Genomic DNA, 21,082 nt, shown 5'->3' with positions numbered 1-21,082 from the left:
AATGACCTTCGCAGTAGGTGAGGGAGTGGGTAGAAGAGGGAGAGAATTTGGAATTCAAAATTTGAAAAGAAAGAATGTCAAAAATAAAATAATAAGTTAGAAAAATGTTTAGAAAATAATTCTGCGAGGTTGGTGATTTCATTCTTCTCTGAAAAGCTCATTTCCCAATAAGTAAAAATAACCAATTTTTATGCTGTTAGATAAGCAATTACATGTATATATTCCCTCATTTTAAGGAAAAATGGGTAAATATACTGAATGGCATATTCTTTCTTTTCCTATTTATCCACATCCAAATGAAGCCCAACCACTATTATATCTGTTTTACCCAAATCCATCCAAATTCACAGTGGTGACAGAGTTGGAAATTAAGGGGATGCTCATCAGTTCACTCAAACTGTAGGCAATGTACCTTGGAGGAAAGCCAGGCTTCCTAATCGATGCATCTGGAAACCTGCTCTATAGTACTCCCTTTTTAAGCTCCAAGGTTTTTTTAGGGGGCAGGGAGTCTAGACCCATGATTCAATTGGTGTGGCCAACTCCCCACATGAAAACATTGGTCTCCAAGAAAATGCAGTCTTTCTATAATTGATAGTCTAAGGATACTTGAGGCATGGACAGCTTAAGTGACTTGTCCACAGTCAATCCTACTAGCAAGTTCCAGAGGCAAATCTTAGTCAGGTCATTAGGACCAGTATTTAATTCACTTGGTCAAACAGCCTTTACAAAGTAGCTTTCTAGCACAAATCCTTTTAAGGGGTAGAAACAAGGCTTGGGGTCTTCAGATGCTAACCAGAGTCTGGCTTCATTGTGAGACTGGCCCTCTCTCAATAAATAAACTTATTTCTTTGGGGCTTGAAGACTTTGTTTTACTTTTTGATGCTTCTGCTGTTATGGATAATAGCGAGCTGATTGAGATTTTGATATTGATGGCCGGTTGATATTGATAGACTAATGCTGTCAGGGAGCTCCAGTTGGTTTAATCCAACAATATTTATGACTTTTTTCTATGAGAAGAGGCAGGGACAGGAAAAGGAGGTAGGAATAAAGCAGCATCTATTCAATCTAATACTAAGATTGCTAACTATAACCCCAAACCCCTCTGTCCAGTTCTCTAACTGTCTTTCCTATCATGCAATTCTCTTAAAGCGACCCACAGACAATTCTGCTCTTCCCTGCTTAAAGGAGCCAAAGTAAAATTCAAAACTCTTTCTCTAGACCAAATCCTTAATTGTAACTAAGTTAATTAGCTAATTTAATTCTTATCCTAATACTGCTAATAAATTTTTGCCACACATTATGAGGATTAAATGAGCAAATTTGTTAAAGAACTTTGAAGAGGATAAAACCACAACATGATAGTTCATATTCTAGTGTAAACAATTTTTCTAGTTAGTTTAACTTTGTGATGAGCACAAGATAAAGCCAATTTATTTTGGTCTCACTGACGGACAGTTTCTCTCTGGGAGTCCTTTTCCAAGAAATCTCTAGATAGCACAGTGGATTGAGTGCCAGGCCTGGAGTTGGGAGGTTCTGGGTTCAAATGTGACCTCGGGCACTTCCTCACTGTGTGATCCAGGGAAAATCACTTAATCCCCACTGCCTAGCTCTTGCCTTTTTTTCTGTATATATATATATATATATATATATATATATATATATATATATATACACACGTATGTATATACATATACATATATATATATATACACACACACACATATACATATATATATATATAAAATGTATGTATGTATACATATAGATTCCAAGCCAGCAGGTAAGGGTTAAAAAAAAGAATTCTTTCTTTAGTTAAAAGAAAAATTCTACTTCTAAAAAGTTGTTCTTTGGAGAGCAAATCAAGTAAATATGTTAATATAGCAAGAAAATTAAAAGATTCTCATTAAAAGCAATAAGATCAATCAATTCTCAACAAGCATTTATTAAGTACTTGCTCTGTGTACTAGGCACTATGCCAAGTTAGGACAAATAAAGGCAAAAACAGTCCCTGCCCTCAAGGGGCTTACCCTCTAATGGGGACGATGGGGTGTAAATAAATAGGTACACACAAGACATATGGACTGCATATGGAAGCCAGTCATAGAAGGGAAGGCTCTAGAAGCTGAAAGGATGGAGAAATTAGTAAGAGTCCAATTAGGGTCATAGTTAAGCACTTGGCATTTAGCTCTATCAGGGGGGAAGTCCAGCCTGAAGCACCAAGCTCAGAGGAGGCCCTTAAACTAAGTTTCTGCTGTAAAGATTCATTCTCTTGGGACCAGAAGTCCAACGAGCCGCACAAATGAAACTTGTCCGTCTTATCTGAGAAAATGAAAGTCTTTGGAATTTTGAAATATTTCATTTCAACTCTATTAGCCTTTGTCTGAATTGAGCAATGATCTAAAATTGTAGAAATGACTAGCCTGAAACGATATCTAAACAAAGGCTCCATCTCTGATGAGCAGGGGAAGAGGTGGAAGAGAAGCGTGAAGAGAGCGGGCAAGGGCGACGTGGCCTCTCAGATCCCTTCCAGCTCTGAACCATGATCTCAGCTGGGCCTTTAGGGATGAGGAGGATGTGGGAAGCAGAGAGAATGGGGATGAATTCTAGGGAGGAATCATAAGCATGAAGAGAGGAACGAGAGTCAGGGATGGGGGAAAAAAGGACACCGTGTGGCTGGGACAGAGGGCTTGTGCTGAGAAGTAAGTTGGGTGGATGGGGAGGGAAAGAGGAAGAATTCAGGCTATCAGAAAAGCACAGCACAGGGCCGCCATGCCTTGTCCTACCCTGGCCAACCAGGCTGGGCCAGCCTGGGCCATTGGGTGATCCAAGGAGCTCAGCCAGCCCCAGGCTTTCATCAAGGGTGTTGGTGGGCTTCCATTGCCACTTGAGCTATATGGTTCATGCACTCGTTTTGCCTCGTTACACCGACCACTAGGAGTGTTCCTAAGAAGACTGCTGTGCTCTTAGAACCAGGGTGTCTCAGGACATTATTCAGGCAAGAATAGCTGTGATGGATAAACATAAGTTTCAGAGATGGTGTCTGCCCACAATTCATGAATGGCACCTGCCCTGATGGACCAGACTATATGGTGGAGATAGAACATTTTTTAACCCTTACCTTCCATCTTAGAATCAATACTGTGTATTGGCTCCAAGGCAGAAGAGTGGGAAGGGCTAGGCAATGGGGGTCAAGTGACTTGCCCAGGGTCACACAGCTGAGAAGTGTCTGAGGCCAGATTTGAATTTAAGACCTCCTTTCTCTAGATCTGGCTCTCAATCCACTGAAGCACTCAGCTGCCCCCTGGAGATGAATATTTTGAAAGGTGGCCCTGGTGGCCTTTTTGTGACACACAAACAACTTAGATCCAAGAAGCATTGGAGCCACAAGATATCACAGGAAGTCCTAGAAAAGTTCAAGGCTTCAGGGGTCATTGTACAGATATGCAGCCTTAAGGTAATAATGACATCAAGGCTACAGGAGTGTTGGGTATCATTTTGGGGCTCATCTAGTTGGATTGAGGATGGGTTGTATATTCCAGGAGGCCTGCCATTATTCACAATATATCAACAGTGGCACATTTTTACCAAGCTCCTAATAAGCCCACAAAACAGAGGGGAGATAGAGAGCACTCCAATTAGCAATAGCAAATAATTATACGAACTTGGGATGAAGAGGCATTGAATGACAAGCATGAACTATTATTATTAGAAAAGGAATTTGATACAGAATGTACAAAGTTGATTCTGGACTCATACATAGTTGGTGCAATTGATGGTACAAAATTAAAAACACAAGATCTGAAGGAGAGACTTGGGAGAAACCCTGAAGACATCATCTCTGCTAGGATGGGATACATAACCAACTTCCTATTTGTTATTTTTTCCATTTGTACATCAATCAGAAGAACAAATAGATCTTCCTTTCTTAATTCTTTTTTTTCAATTGTAGTTTCTAAACATCTGCTTTAGAATGTTGCATCAAAAAAATCCAAGTATCCAAATATGAAATGTCAAAGAGGAAACTCCAGTATGTGACCATAGCTTCTTCTTTCCATCTACATATGGCTAGTTACTTCTTTGGCTGGTAGGAGAAATTATCACAAAAATGAGAAAAAGGTTTTCTCATGTTAAAACTCTGATGATGTTAAGAAAAGACATTGAATTTCATAAGCCATTTGAATTCAAATATATTTTTTTCAGTTTCAGATCCTCAGCTTTTTTATTGAGTGGAAAGTCTTGAGCTGAAAGAACTCAAGAATACTAATGGATTATATCAATATGTCTCAGCAAACAGTTTTCATAATGACTTGTTAGTGACCTATGAAAAAACTACTTTTTAAATCATTGATAAAAAATTTTAATCATTATATTCTTGTTTTAAAAAGATGGCTTATTTTGAGCTTTTGCATAGTTTATTTCTGTTTCTGTGACAAAAAAAAAATCTTTAAAATTGTCCCAAGGAGAAAAGCAGCAATAGCTATTGGCTATATGTTTTGTTTTAGTGCTTTGCCATTCTTGAATTTATTGAAAAGATGAAGATTTTAGCATTCAGTGCAGTTTTCAGTAAAAAGTGATAAAAATTAATCTAGGATGTAGAGAGCATGAAAAGAAGGCCAAGGAGTTAGGACTAGGACCCATAAGCCAATGACCCCAACAGTTAAGTAGCTCTGGAGGAAGTCTAGGAAAAAAAAAAGTTCCTACATTAGATCTTTATTTCTAAAAAACATTTTAAATTATTGTATATTTAATAAAGATAAAAGTCTCCCAAGACCATTCTTCTTTTCCTCATGAACCACACACTGACAAAATCTTATGTTTATCACAAGCTGGAAGAAGCAGAGATGGCTGGAATTCTTCTTGCCAATATGTACATCTTCTTTATAACATTCATAATCTGGCAAAAACAAAACAAAAAAACAAAAGCATACACAAACGTCTGCATTTTAAAAAGAATTCAGAATGCAACTTAATATTCATTTAGAATCATTATCAGATTTTTCCTAATCATAACATTTACTATTTCTCAGAAGAATGTGCACATTAGGGACAGCTGGGTAGCTCGGTGGATTGAGAGCCAGACCTAGAGACGGGAGGTCCTGGATTCAAATCTGGACTTAGACACTTCCCAGCCGTGTGACCCTGGGCAAGTCACTTGACCCCCATTGCCTAGCCCTTACTGCTCTTCTGGCTTGGAATGGATACATAATATCCATTCTGAGAGAGAAGATAAGCATTTATAAAAACAAACAAAACAAATGTACATATCATGAAATCCAGTGTGAGAATTCTAAAGTTATTGCGAGAGTCTAATTACATTTTTCATATTAAATTTTCTGTTTTTATGACTCTCACAAGTACTGCATATGTTCATGGACTAAAAAATATTATGGAGATACTCCAAACATGCTTTCTTCCTGGCAGTCTTTACAAATGAACTCAGTATGTTAGTCACCCAACTCTGCTAATTATTCTAACAGCCCTCCCATTTCTTTCCTTCCTTTTATTGTCAAACTTCTTTGAAGGAGTGACCTGTGCCCACTGTGTCCATTTTCCCACCCCTGATTCGCTTCCTCCGACTCTGAAATCTGGGGTCTGATCCCCCAGCACTCTGTTGAAACTTCTCTCTCCTCCGGGGCCCAGCGGTCTCTCCAGAACCGTCCCAGGGGCCCAGAAATGTGTGCAGACCAGCCTGGGCCCTGGCCTTTGGGCAGCATCTTCTCCAGCAACTGCTTGGGGACCACTACAATAGAATGCCCCCTGCCATGGCCGGCTGCTGGTTGGGGCGTGTCGGTGGGCAGTGAGCAGATTCTTGCCTTACCCAACGCAGACGGTAGCTCATTTGGGCTGCTGTCTTCAAGAAAGATTTCTTTTTAGAGCGAACGTCTGTCTTAGCAGAATGAAGCGGATGCTCGGGTGAATTTTGTGTTACGTGCTCAGTCTGGGTAAATTTGGAGATGGGCTTGCATCAAGAAAGGCACATGTTAAGAAAATCTGTAACAAGGGATAAGCCACCACTGGGCAGGATGGCATTTCTAACCCGCTGACCGGCAGTCCAGATGCCCCTGAAGGGCAGCAAGCCAGCGGGTGGGGAGCCACAGAGCTTCTGCGCCTCCCTAGCCTAGGGCTCCTCCAGAGGCTCCAGGGTCAGTATAATTGGTGGATTCTCTGTAAGGTCAACCACTGGATTGCTCCTAACCTCTGGGCTGTAGACTGCTTTAGTGGAAGGGACTGAGATGTTGCACAGATGAGGATGGCCCAAGTCACACAACTAGTACAAATCGGAACGACTAGCTTTTATAGAGTGCTTTAAGGTTCCCAAAGTGCTTTTCAATTATTCCCTCATTTTAGCTTCATAATCTTGGGAAGTAGGTTCTATTATTATCCTCATTTTACAGAGAAGGAACTTGAGGCAAGCAGGAGGTAAATGACTTGACCAGAGGGTCACACAGACAGGAAGTGCCTGAGGCTGGAATTGAACTCAGGAGCAGATGAATCTTTCCTGGCTCTAGGTCCAGTGCTGGAGACACAGTGCCACCTAACTGCCTACTCAGCCAGTAAAGGTCAGAGGCAGGATTCAAACTCAGGTCTTTCGTGACTCCAGGTCCAGTGCCCCATCTGCTACCACTCACTCAGGATCCCAAGCATACCTGATCTCTTGTTTCCCAGCTTCACCATTCTCAATAAATTAAGATTAATTTAATAATTAATAATTAAACAATTCCTGTACAGGAAGAGGCAATGGATCTCCAAAATATGAAGCTATGCAAGCTTTAAAGGCTGACATGCTCTTTGTGGCAACAAAAATTGTGGTATCTGATGGAAATGGAATACTATTGTGCTATAAGGAATAATGAACTAGAGGAATTCCATGTGAACTGATGCAGAGTGAAATAAGAACGAGGAGAACACTATATACAGAAACTGAAACACTGTGGGATGATCAAATGTGATAGACTTTGCTACTAATAGCAATGCAATGACCCAGGACAATCCAGAGGAACTCATGAGAAAGAACGCTATCAAGATCCAGAGAAAGAACTGTGGGAACGGAAATGCAGAAAAAAAACATGACTGATCATGTGGTTCTATGGGTATATCATTTGGGGTTTGGGTTTTAAAAGATTATTACAAATATGAATAATATGGAAATAGGTTTTGAGCAATAATACATGTATAACCCGGTGGAATTGTTTAGCAGCTCCAGGAGGTGGGAGGGAAGAAGGGAGGGAGAGAACATGAATCATGTAACCATGGAAAATATTTTAAATTTTAAAAAATTGTTTTTAAATAGCTTTGAAGGTTGAAATAATTAACTTCTTATTCCATAAGATTACCTAGATTACCTACCCCATCTATGGCCTAAAAAGTTTATATCCCATTTTTCTTCAAAACACAGTTGAAACTTGAGGGGAACTGAACTAAATGAAAGAGAAATTTTTGCTTTAAATAGATGTATCTAAGATCATTAAAAACCATCGTGCTTGGATAGAAACCAGTGGGAAACAACACTCCACAAATTCATGAATCATGATTTTATTTATATTTTTATTGTCAAAGCTGATACATTACATGAAACAATCTTATTAAACATCAATGTAACCAATTAAACTTGCTTTGTAACAATTTACATTTACATTAATATCAATGCATTAAGTGCCATAAACCTTTGAGTTACTCCAAGCTCTAAATCTGTCATAGTCACTGGTCAGTGAGAGTTCTAAGAACCGCCAGAGGCCCCCTAGTCCAGCCTCCTCTTTTTACAGATGGGGAGATGCAGGGAACTAGCAGAGCTTAAGTGACTTGCCCAGAGGCACATGGAGAGTAAACTCAGGTCTGAGCTGAATTTTGGTCTTCTGACACCAGAACTAATACTCCATTGGGTGTCTTAGTTTAATTATCTTTCATTTATTTCCCCTTATATATGGTTGTGCTAGCATAGATTGTGTTCTTCAGACTGGTGGGGTTTTTGTTTTTGTTTTTGTTTTGTTTTGTCTCCACTTTGCTTGATTTCAAAAAGGTTTTCCAGGTTTCTTTGCATTCCTTTTACTGGTTGGCATGAATTACACTAGAGAATTCCATTACATCAGGGCACCATGATTTATTTAACCATTCCCCTATTATTGGACATTTAGATTGATTCTGGTTTTCTGCAAGAATAAATAATATTACTATAAAAAACATTTGCGTAAATAGCTCTCTTCATCTTTTGGGTAATACTTAAGGGGGGGGTGTTATTTCTTTATTAGAAGTGTCTTCCCTCAAAAGTGCTGGCTGAGGTTGAATATTCAACATAAAATGGAGGACCCAGCGTGGAAAGCCCCATTGCTGTGAGAAAAGTGTGAGGAATTGAGGGGATTGGAACAATAAGTGGTTAATTGTGGGAAGTAAGTGAATCACACTGACTCCATCTTGTGACTCAATTCTGGAGCTGGCTTAGTTCACTTTCTACTTAATTATGGTCAAGTGCTAATTCTGTCTTATGAGAAAACTTTTATTCAATTTTAAGTTTTGGGAGAAAATGTCATAGCATTGTTTGAACCTACCCCTGCATGACTAGAAAAATGGATCACTTATACCTTCTATTTAGAGACCCTTAATCTTATGTTGACCAGAAATGCAGTCAGATCCTAAGGTCAATAAAGGAGTTTTCTTATAATTGAACATTTCAAACAACCCACATGGCTCATCTGACACCTGGTCCTGACCTGATTACAGATACTCAATGAGTGAGACTTTCTTTTTCTCAATTCAGGGAATTGTACTTGCTCCTCCAAAAACTACCTAACCTTTCAGATTACCTAGTATTGTATTGTTCCCTGTTAATTAACTGGTCTCAGTTGATTTTTTTAAATATATAAAAGTGTGTCTTCTCCCCCCCACCCACCCCATTCAGGGTCCAGCTCTAAGCTGAGAAAGAGGCCGGTGATGCGCTGCTTAATACATTGATACGCTCAGAAGAGGAACCTTTGTTTCCTCGCTGCACAGCAGTCACACAGTTAGACTCCATCCCCCGGCACTCCGGGTGCTTAGTCAGAGGGGAGTTGCAAACAATAGCGAGGGGTATTTTCCTCGGTGCTATATGAACGAATATAAGAATGGCTGCCATTTCTATAGCCTTTCGGGCTTGTGAGGCACTCGGGATATTATTCTCTCTGACAGCTCTGTGAAGCTGCCCTTACAAAAGAAGCGAGGGGCTCAGTAAACATACCAGCAAACACTCAGAGGAGGTTTGTAAGCACTTTGCCCCTATTCTCCTCGGTGGAGTTTGGTGTCAAAGGTGGGGCGTGGGTCCCTCCTGAGCAGTCTGTCCATTACACTAGGCTGATGTCGTACATAGTATAGAGGAGAGAACATAAAGTGTTTGTAGGACTGGAGCATTGGGCTACGGCCGTTCATTGCGCTTTGCCTTGCTCTGGTTCTTGGCAGCAGCCAGAGCCAGTCGGGGGACCGATGCTGCCCCTTTGGGAGGGGCCTCGCGGCTGGTTTCATGCTCACCTTATGAGGAGAGAGTGAACCTAAGGGCTCCTGACGGGACCGACTAACCAACTGGCCCCCCGCCAAACCCGCCTTGACCCATTCAGATCTCTGCATCCCCGGGCCCTAGGGGACACTTGGAAGTGGATGCCTCCCGGGGCCTCTCACATTCATCTGGGCCCAAGCCAGACGAGCTGTCCCTCTCCCCAATGCCTCAGTGTCTGTTGGGAGCGCCACCATCCCTCTAGAGATCTGGGCTCAGTGTCTCCCTCAGCCACGGTGCCGCCACCTCCACATTTCTGTGCTGCGTCCTCTCTCTTCCGCTCCCTGAGCCCCCGCTTAACTCGGTGGCAGGAAAAAGAGTGCGGCCCAGAGGAAGGAAGGCCTGGGCTCGAGGCCTGGCTCAGACACTTCCCAGAGACTCTGAGCGCCCCCACCTCCCAGGGCGCTTGGGGCCAGGCACCGTGCTTTGCAAACCGTAAAAGTTCCTGTGTGTAAGTACTAGCGCTCAGCGGGGCTGCTGCAGCCTCTGGACCTGCTCCCTGGCTTTCCCCTCTCATCCACTCTGCCCCAGTGCCAATCTGTGGCAGCGCCCCTACAGAGGCCAGGGCCTCCCTAACCCTCTGATCTAGGGAGCCCTTCTCAGAATCACGTCGCTAAACACATAGAATGAAAGAGCCAGGATGGCCCAGGAGTCCAACCACATGGAGACTCAGGAACACCAAGACTAAAAAACAAGTTTGGGGCTCGAGGTTCCGGGACACACTCCTCTGTTTAGCTTGGAAACCCCCTCCCTGTCGGCATTCCTGCGGCCTTTCCTACACACCACCCCACAGCTGCTCCCCTCACAGGGCACTGCCCAGCCCCTGTCCCCACAGCTTTGCCAGACCCACAGCCTCCACCCTCCTCGCAGCATTTCCTCCAAGAGACCCTTACTGAGCCTTGCAGCCACAGGGGGCTCCCTCACCAACTGCTTAATGTTTGTTTTGTAGATGCTGCTGGATGTATGTACATATACATATATAACACACACAGCACACACATATAAAACACAGAAACACAAACACATACAATTCACATGTATTTACACACATAAAAGTATCTATACTCTACACTGTGTCGCATAACAAGCATACAACATACACATACACATCTGCAATATAATATGCCTGCATGTGGTGTGTTTACATGTAATGCACATGCATACACACAGCGATGATATGATATATGCATATACATAGGTAATATACATGCATAAAATATACAATATACATGTGTGTGCATACATAGAATGCACACATGTACCAATAATGTACACACTGCCATACAATGAACACACATTGGTTGTTAAACCCTCTTTGTGGATAATAAATCTGTCTTGGTGGTATATATTTCCTTCCTACTGCCATTGTTTTTCCTTGTTGATCTGACTTAATTTTAGTTTAAGATCTTTAATTTCCCTTTTTATATCTTCAGTTATTTCATTTGCCCCTTGTTCTTGTTTGTCTTTTTCAGCTTAGTACATGTAAGAAGTTACTTTCCTCAACTTGTCCAGTTCCATTTAATCCCAGTCTGGACACTGACTTCTAAAATAATGACATACTACAGGGCAGGCATTTCTAACAAATTGCCTCCTTAAATGACGTATGTCCCTTTCCTTGCATATGTCCAATCCAATCCAATGTTCCCCCAGGTCTATCAATCTATCTAGGAAAGTAGAAGGTGTTTCCCCAACTTCCTGATTCACTCTCTCGAATTCTGTCTATGTACCTGGTCTTTGGGAACAGTCTTTCATCATTTGGATTACTGCCTGTCTTGCCCTGACCAATTGTTGATATCTATAATCTGAATTGATATTCCAGTTTGGTTTAGATAAAGGCCAATCAGGGATACTATAATTTTCACTGGTCTCAGCAATGATTTTCTGTTTTTCCCATTTTGTAAGCAATTCATCTAAAAGAGTATCAAAATCATAGTAGTCAGGATTAAATTGTTTAATTTTTTGGGACTTCTCTATAACTGCTTTTGGTTCCTCCTCAAAAGATGGAGTATCCTTTTTAAAACTATCTATGTCACTTGGGGTAAAGCCCTTATGCTGTTTAACATTAACTAATTCATGGTCAGGGGTCATCATTGGAATCTCTATCAACAAAAAAGTGCCCTCACTTCTCTAGTTATGCCATTTCCCCCTCTAATTTAGTTGTGCCCTCTTGTTTATCAGCACCATTTTTCTGTCTCATATTTCTATATTATAGACTCCAGGTAATTCACTTTTAAGGTTAATTCATTAAATCTTATTTGCTGTAGTTTCAATTTTTTAAATTGGCTGAAGATGTAGGAGAGTACCATCTTTACCAGTAACAATAACAGTATTATACCCACTACTAATGGTATATAGCTCAAAAAATCCAATAATGTAATGGTAGGTCATCCCATCACACAGTTAGGGAATACTATTCCCTTAATATAAGAAGGAATAGTCAAGTAAAAGAATTTGGGTACAGCTCCCAGGTACATGGTATTGTAAAACCACATTGTTTACTAAAGTCACTGCTTGTAAAAGCAGGCTTCTAAGCTGTGGCTGTGGCTAGCTAGTTCTTTAGCACCTTCTAGGATGACAGTGAAGGGGGAAAAAAATTGCCTTTTTAAAAGTCCTGACCGTATTTGTTATGGATACTAGTATCAATTCTTTAGGCTCTGTCTCTGTTTAGCTCACCAATAATGTTAATAAATAGGAATGTTAAGGGGGGAGGGGTAAATTAGAAACAATATTTTTTACTGCTTGTAATAGATTGGGCAGGTACCTAATAGTTTGTGGCTACTGAAGCTTTGTGTAACTATTATGGGCCTATGCAAGGATAACTGCTGGAGACAGATGTAAAAAAACCCAACCTCTATTTAATAAGGTTTAAAAGGTTTAAGGATAAGTAAAGATAGACGAAAAAGGTTGAGGATAGGATCCCTAACCCTAATGGGGTACTACCTTATCCCACTTCCAAACTAAGACCCCTCACAGAGTCTCTTCTGCCTGGAGTCCCAGGCCTTCTATGAACTCCTTAAATCTATCGCTAAAACCCAGAAATCTATACTAAATAAATCTATGTTAATTTGTTAATATCTTTATATAAGTCTTAAAGTTACTGTCTCCTGGAATCCAACAATTAATTCTTCTGGGCCTACTCAGTTACATAAGTTATATAAGATCCTTAGATCTCTTTCAGATTTAAATCAGTTCGGTTATTCACTCTCTGCCCACTGCCAGCCTTTCTGGGCCTAGCTAGGCTTTAGGCCTAAGCAAGCCCAAAATGGCTTGACCCTCTCAGCAACCCCACAGAGGAAAAACAGTTTCTCTCTTTCTCTTTTCTGTTGATTTCCCCCACAAACTTATTCTAGAAACTCTAACCTGTTCTCCTCCTTCACCTGCCACTGGGTTTTTTCAGTGTTCCAGGGAACAGAAACACCAGATTACTCATTGGGAAAAAAACTCCAGGAGTCTATTGGCAGTTGGAAAACCCCAACTACTCAGGCAACCCAGAATCCCAACAGGCCAACTTCCCAAGATTCTGTCTGGCTTTAAAGAAACCTTACCCACTATTCTTTACCCTGTCCTTAGTTACTAAGATCCCAATTACTCCAAATGGTCCTCATTAGCCCTATGGCTTAATTAATATAACACACATACATAATGTGTATATATATATATATATATATATATATATATATAGCACATGTGCATGTGTGTATACAACATACAATATAATATATATATATACATATACACAAGCACATATAACATGCACTGTGTGCCAAGATGCTATAGATGTGCACAACATGCATAACATATATGATATGCACACACAACAAACGGATATATAATAGATGCCCAGTACTATACACATGTACAAATAACATATGTGTGTGTCTGTATGTGTGTATAACATCTTCCTCCCATAGAATGGAAGCTCGCTGAAGGTGGGAGTTGTTCACTTGTCTTTGTTCTGTAGAGCTGGGTCTGGCACATAGCAAGTGCTTAATATAGTCAATATTAATTCACAAATATTAATAAATAATATACATAAAATGCTCGCTGATTCATTTCTGCTGGTTTGCTTCTCTCAATTAGGGAAATATAGTCAGGGGAGCCAGGGACAGAGCCTCTCTAATACCTTAAATAAATTCCTCTGACTCTTGCAGCACCTGACTGCAGAATCTAGTCTCTAGTTTCTTTCCTATACCTCTGAAACTAGGCCATAGGTTCGTGACCTTGTTTTCTTGATGCTACCACATCCCAAACAGGATTTATAACAAGGCCTATTTTTGACCCAAGGCTATCAAACATCCATGGCTCCCCCTATTGGGAAGAAGCCATGATTTGAGCTTCCCAATCTTGCTTAAGACTTTTGAGTAACTGTCTGGGACTCTGAGTAACCTTCATTATGATGCCTTTTAGTCTGACCCGAATTCCTGCTGATTGATCCATGTTTTCTTAATAAGGAACTACAGAGATAGAATTCAGCAATGGCCCTTTTGTTCAGTCCTTTCTTCCCTATCCCTTCTTGATAGCCAGGTTCAGAGCCTTACTAATAAATAGTTTTATTTCTAACCTTTTCTCTTCCTACCAGAAGAGGAAATTCAGAAGAATCTAAAAGCAGCAATTTTCAGTCAAGTGTAAATACTAACTCCATGAATAACCCTTTATTCTTTTAGCCTAGGGCCATCACTCAGTGTCCTGTCCTTGGGCTGACAACTACACTCCAGGCTTCTCTATGGCCTGTATAAGCCTCAGAGAAGAACTGTCTTTTGTCTTCACTGAATATAAAAGACATACTCATTTGCCCACAGCTCTTTTTATTCCATAGATCACCTCAAGTTATGTGACAAATGCTAAGAAGCAAACCATAGAAAGTCAAACTCACCTTAATCAGACTTTTTGTCTTTTTTGTCTTTTTTGCTTCTTTTTTCTTTTTTGGCTTGAAATCTGGCATACATCTTATCAATCTCTGATTCTGCTCTTGGTTTGAAAGTCAAGGTTAGCTCCTTCTGAGACTGTTGGATGACTTTTTCAGTATTTTGGTGGATGATCTGATGAGCTGCACGAATGTGCTTCTTTTGCAAATTCCTCACTGGAGTAAAAGGAGAGACATTTTTACTCTGAAAATTCTTTCTGCAATATAATTCAAAAGGTATTTTGAAAAGGTAGTCATGAAAATATTTTTGGTTTTAAAATGCCATAGTACATTGCCTAGCATAAAGCAATGAATAAATGTTTATTGATTGACAAAAACAAAGTGTACATAAATTGAACCCAGTAAACATTTAATATGCACTTATTATATGTCAGGCACTATGCTAGGTCCTATAGAGACAAGGACAAAAGTGATCTTAAGAGTCTTTGCCTTTAAGGAGCTTACCATCTATCCTAGCAGACAATATAATAAACATACACATATGTAAATATTTGTGAAACAAAAACTAGATAGGTTTGGACAGATTCTTTTCCTGCTGTGCCTTCTATACTGCTGTTTCTGCTATGACTGCAATTAAATCCAGTATCATGTGGGTTAAGGTTCCTGGTAAGATCTGACATGGTTTCAAAATGTAGTGACTTGGAGACGGGTGGTGGGTCGTACCACACTAATGGAGTAAAAGGACGTGGCTGAATGTCTCAATGGATAGCATACTAGGCCTGGCATCAGGAAAAGCTAAGTTCAAATCCAGCCTCAAGAAATTTGAGTTGTTTGGCCTTGGGCAAGTCATTTTGTTTGCTCAGGTGTAAATTAGGGATCAAAATAGCACCTACTTCTTGTGAGGATCAAATGAAATAAGAAATGTAAAGTGCTTAGTACAGTGCTTGGCACGTAGTGAGTGCTATGTAAAAATGTCAGCTATTTTTCTTCTTCTTGGAGTTGCTGCTGTTGATCTGAGTGTTGCTGGGGCCAAGAGCCGTTAGCCTCAGATCTGATCCTAGAAATTCAGTCTTCCCTAATGCCCATCCCCATTACTTTTTTTTATTCAGAGATATTTTATTTTCTCAATTACGTAACATTTTAAAAAATGTTTTCTGAAATGCTGAGATCTAAATTGTCTCCTTCCCTCCCCCATCTCAGAGATGATAAACATAGATCTGTATTATAATTTGATCTGTATTATAAGTGTATTATCACACAAAACACATTTCCATATGGGTCATTGTTGTAAGAGAATGCTCATATAAAACCAAAACCCCCAAATTAAGTTCTAAATAAACTAATGTGGGAGATAGTATGCATTGATCTGCATCTGACTCCAATGGTTCTTCCTCTGGAGGTGGACAGCATTCCCTGTCATAAATACCTGAGAACTGTCCTGGATCATGGTATTGCTGAGAGTAGCTAAGCCTTTCACAGCTGCTCATCGTACAATATTGCTGGTACTGTATATAATATTCTCCCAGTTCTGCTTATTTTGCCCTGCATCAGTTCCTGCAGATCTTTCCAGCTTTTGCTGAAATCATCTTGCTTATCATTTCTTGCAGTACAATAGTATTCCATCACCAGCACATACCACAATTTGTTCAGCCATTCTCTACTTGGACATCCCCTCAATTTCCAATTCTTTGCCACCACAAAAAGAGCTGCTATATATTTTTGTACAAGTAGGGCCCTTTTTTACAATCTCTTTGGGATACAGACCCAGTAGTGGAATTACCAAATCAAAGGGTATGCACAGTTTTATAGCCCTTTGGATATAGCTCCAAATTGCCCTCCAGAATGATTGGATCAGTTCACAACTCCACCAATAATGTGTTAGTGTCTCAATTTTGCTGCATCCCCTCCAACATTGTCACTTTCCTTTACTGTAATATTGGCCAATCTGAGTGGTATCACCCTTATCATTTTAACAAAATAGAATATAATTTTAGAATAAAAGTGGGGGCTAGGGGCAGGGTAGCTAAGTGGCTTTGTGGATTGAGAGCCAGGCCTAGAGATGCCCTGGGTTCAAATGTGGCCTCAGAAACTTCCTAGCTGTGTGACCCTGGGCAAGTCACTTAATCCCCATTGCCTAGCCCTTACTGCTCTTTTGCCTTGGAACCAATACTGGATGGACTCTAAGACAGAAAGTAAGGATTAAAAAAAAAAAGAAAAAAAAGCAGAAATGAGGCCTTTCTATGATCTTACCTTTCTCCTTCACAAATGTTTTCTGAACTTCTGGAATCAGGAAACTATAAACCAGCTCTGCAACAATCTCTTCTGATTGAAGATGAGTTCGACTAAGTGATGAATAAAATCAAGTGGATTACAATGTTCCTTCCTTCCCTACTATATTTTAGTTCCCTTCTTACACTAAGACCCTCCTTGTGTGGCAGAAGGGGTGAGAGGGCTGAAAGATACCATGAAACACACAATCCTGAGAGCATGGCAGACAGAAACTCAATTCTGTTTAAATGAACACATCCCCGGGGAAAAGGGCTACAAAGGACAGGGTTTGTGCTGCAAATGTCTAAAACTGGAGCAGCTCTCTGGCACTATCTGAAATCCTCTTAGTAATCGCAAAGCCTCATTCTTGTGTTCTTCATGCTTTTTTATATGAGAAAGGAAAGGGAAATAAATACACAAACGACCAACGAGAGAGGCTACTTAAGTCCTAAGGCTAGCTAGTCCTGTACTGTGAAGGCTGAGTTCACTGAAAAATACTTGGAGCTGCCAATGAATAGGCTTTTTCATCCCATGGTGTGTTCTCTGAGTACATACCGATTCTCTATTTCGTAAGCAATGTCATTGATTTCCTCAGCCATCTTCTGAATTTCTTCCCGGGCCTGCTCTTCTGCTGTGCTTTCTTCAGTGTTTAGTATTATGTCTTCCAGATAGGAGGTAACGGTACTCTGGTGAACTTTAATCACCTGTGCAAAACATGAAATATCCTGCCTAGTTATAAAAAGTGAGTAATGGCTGGGCTGTACAAGACATAACCACTTCAGCATTAGGACTGACGCATCCTGTTGGCACTCAATAAATGGTATGTTCAAGCAAGAACTCATAAATGCTGATTAAAAATATTAAATTAAATATTGAGTAACTCTCCAAATAAAACTCCAAACTTTAAAACTGTGTGCACCATTTAAAAATTACTTTTTTAATATCAAATTCACTTAAATTTTTAAACAAAAATGATGCATTTGCTTTGATCCTTTCTAAATCTTTATTTTTATATAAATCTATCTGATAGGTGTAAGATCATTCCCATCATTTTAACAAAATAGAATATAATTTTAGAATAAAAGTGGGGAGTGGGGAGACAGCTAAGTGGCTCAGTAGATTGAGATCCAGGTCTAGAGCCAAGGTTCAAATCTGACATCAGATACTTCTTGTGTGACCCTAAGCAAGCCACTTAAGCCCTATTTCCCAGCCCGTACTGCTTTTCTGCCTTAATATATAGTATTGATTCCAAGATGGAAGGTAAGAGTTTAAAAAAAAACTATCTTGCACATCCTACTGATTTTCCTGTCTTTGTTTTCTTCAGTGCCATATCCACTTCCTCAAGTAACACAGTCAGAACTATAATACTGGAAGTTCAAATGTGGAGGCTACAGATTTTTTCTATTTTTTATCCATTTGCTGTTCTCCTTTGAGGTCATCTCCAAAGCCTTTCGGATGACTTTGTTAAAGTATGATCTCTCATCAAGCTTTATAAAATAATACACAGACACACAGACACACACACACAAAGGTATCCCTTCTACATCACAAGGGTTAGGGATGTGGCATGGTACCCTCATAATCTGGAAAATCCACCTAAAATTTTGGCCCTCCCTTTGTACCACAGAAGTCTGATTTTTTTTCTTTTTCTTTTATGGGATGTTTACTGTACCTTATTGTAAAATCTGGATCAAGTATTTAGCCATAGGCAATGTGTAAGTCAATGTTAAGTAAAAATGTGTTTCTAAATTTTTCCTTTGTCATCTGCAGGCTTTCATGTGTTACCTGTGGCTTTTGCAAAACTCCCCCCTCCCCAAATTCCCATTTAATTTCTGGCCTGTGATACATCAAAATCACCATGGGGAATGATGTGGAAGGGATATCTGTGTGTGAATGTATATACGTGTATATATGTAAACATACATGTATGTGTGTATGTGTATAAAAACATATGTGTGTACCACTTACTATATGCCAGGGACTGTGCTAAGTACTTTCTGATTATTATATCTTTTGTTGCTCACAACAACCCTAGAAGGTAGGCATTTTTATTATCCTTATTTTACAGATAAGGAGACTGAGGCAAACAGATATTAAGTGACTTGTTTTTCACTTTGCTCTAATCAATGTTTTATGAAGCAATATCATACTCTTAATTCTCCATCATCCTCCATAAGATTTTTACAAATGAGTTTATATTCTAGACTGGAATTTCCCTTGGCTGCCACAGCTCTCCACCTGGCAAGGAGACCAACTGTCTACTGGATAAGGCAGTTTGTAAGCTTCTGACACTGACTTACATTGGTTAAATTTCTGGATAATGCTGTCATGGCCAGTATCTATGATTTCTCTTTCGTCTAACTTAATTTGTAGCACCGATAACTTCAATAGCTCAAAGATGGACTTGTTTTTGTTACCTATCTTTTTTTCTCATTTTCATTCAAGCTTTGCACTAATTTTTTTTCTTTGCACTAACAAAATTACAGTAGCCTTGCCTTTTGTTCCACTCATTACTTTAATCAGCAAGGAATCACCAACTCCTGATAAGATGGAGCATCCCAGGGCCTTATTTTATCTACCCTAACACTGCCCCTTTTGGACCTCTGGGCCTTTTCATCCACTCTGAAACAGCCTTTCCTTTATGAGTTGCCTCCCTCAATGAGAATGAACTCCTTGACAGTGGATCATCTTGCTTTCCTATTTGACGATAAATGCTGTCATATTTCTTTTGCACAGGGTAGTCTTTTGACTCAGCGAATGAATTAAAGTGCACCAATGGCACAGCATGATGAAACAGAGAGCCAGGGTCTTCTGATTTCCAGTGATGACAGGCTCACAGAATTAGACCTGGAAGGAACCTGACAGACCTTCTAGTTCTTCTAATTTTTCAGATGAGGAAATAGAGGCCCAGAGTGGTTAAGGGAATTGCTCTTGGTTACACAGGTAAGTGACCAAGGCAAGATTTGAACCCAGCTCTTCTGATTCCAAACCTAGTGCTCTTTCCACTGAACTGTCTCTGTTAATGAAGCTAATTAACATTTTAATCCTAGACATTTTCCCATCTCCAGGAGAGGTTTTAAGATGTAGTTCTCTTTAACTTTGTTTAATGTCAAGAATTCATTTATGTCTGTATTTAGTTTACATGCAAATGACCTGTTCTACTCCTGACTCAAGTCATTTCTTTTTTATTATTAACTTCTCAGCTGTTCATGTTGGTCTATTCCACAATTCTGGCTATACTTGGCTGATTTGGGCCAAATGTGGTGCCCTACTGGAGGGTGTCAAGATATGCCTTAAGCCAGATTTCTGGTTTAGTCTGCCACCTTGAAATAAAATGGCATTGGATAAAAGTTTTCAAATCACCAACTCAAATTTCAATAAATTGTCATGTAAGGAGAAATTACATGAATGCCCCCAAATGACTCTATTTCATATATTAAAACGAAAGGGGCATATTGACTGGGATATTCCAACGGTATGAAAGATGTTGTTACTTACCTCTCCACAACAGTGGATGGTACCGTGTGTGCCCCATCATTCATGAGAGTTTTCTAGTTCAAAGGGCACAACCACCTTCCTAAAAGAAGCCTCTCCAAACTCCGCCACTCCTAGATCAGGAAAGCAGCGCTCACTGTGGCTTGAGATGCCAGAGAGATAACTGCGCTGGTTTTTGTGCTGCCAGTTTCTGCCCATCTGACTTGGCATCCTCATGACTAGCACACTTTGCCTGTTCTCACCTCCTTGAATATCTGATCCTCTTCTCGTTGGCGCCTCTGCTCCACCTGGCGACGGCCACTCTCCTCCGCTTCTCGAATGCGACGCTGCCTTTCCGCAAGCATGGCAAAAGCATGGATCCGCCTCTCCTCCTGCAGCCGGATGAGTTCTTTGGAGAGGAAGTCAAACATGTCTGCTAGGGACTTCCCTTCCAGTCCAGCTAAGTAATCTTCAATCATGGACATCTGAAAAACAAATTTTCAAAAGGAAACTTATGTAGTTTGTTTATCACTACAGAGGACTGCTATGCTAGTCCATGTTAGAGCATCTAAAGCTCCTGCCTGTGTGGTCATTTTTGACCCTAATTTTTTTTAATATCAAATTATTAATATAATTTCTAGATAAGACCTCATTTCAAGTGTCCTTCTTAAGAGTATCTCCTGTCTAGCCACACTATTATGTTACAGAGTAAGATAGGTGAATTTGCAATATTCTCTCAGGCTTGAAGGCAAGAATCAAGCAGGCTAGCATTTTTCTAAGAATTCAGCAAAGCTTTAATCAAATATGAGTTTCTTCAGGGTCAGGCACAGTATCTTATTTATTTTTAAATACCTGGCATTTTCACACAATTCTGGGGAATAGCCGATTCTTTATAGTACCAGTTCATGCACAAAAACACACAGGGCTAAAATCCCAGACTGCTCAGAATACACGAGTTC

At 40.1% G+C, this 21,082-nt stretch overlaps 1 protein-coding gene across 5 annotated transcripts in view; it reads right to left on the bottom strand.

Annotated features, from left to right (window-relative positions):
- Positions 1 to 4,690: 4,690 nt before the first annotated feature.
- CFAP91 (cilia and flagella associated protein 91) overlaps positions 4,691 to 21,082 on the bottom strand; it is a 75,104-nt gene continuing 58,712 nt past the window's right edge. For 3 of the 5 annotated variants that reach the window (XM_056793501.1, XM_056793499.1, XM_056793502.1), the window contains 5 exons: positions 20,387 to 20,608; positions 17,205 to 17,353; positions 16,632 to 16,723; positions 14,391 to 14,597; positions 4,691 to 4,894 (listed from right to left, as the gene is read on the bottom strand). In XM_056793501.1, the coding sequence (XP_056649479.1) occupies positions 14,392 to 14,597; positions 16,632 to 16,723; positions 17,205 to 17,353; positions 20,387 to 20,608 (669 nt within the window). In that variant the 3' untranslated portion in view covers positions 4,691 to 4,894; position 14,391. Of the gene's footprint in view, positions 4,895 to 7,517; positions 8,148 to 14,305; positions 14,598 to 16,631; positions 16,724 to 17,204; positions 17,354 to 20,386; positions 20,609 to 21,082 lie in introns of those variants that run through there. The other 2 variants (XM_056793500.1, XM_007493743.3) reach the window with 2 other exon arrangements.

The sequence above is a fragment of the Monodelphis domestica genome, chromosome 4, assembly GCF_027887165.1.
Source record: "Monodelphis domestica isolate mMonDom1 chromosome 4, mMonDom1.pri, whole genome shotgun sequence".
Classification (NCBI taxonomy): Eukaryota; Metazoa; Chordata; class Mammalia; order Didelphimorphia; family Didelphidae; genus Monodelphis; species Monodelphis domestica.
Note: the sequence above shows the minus strand (reverse complement) of the source record. Positions and strands in the feature narration are given on the sequence as shown.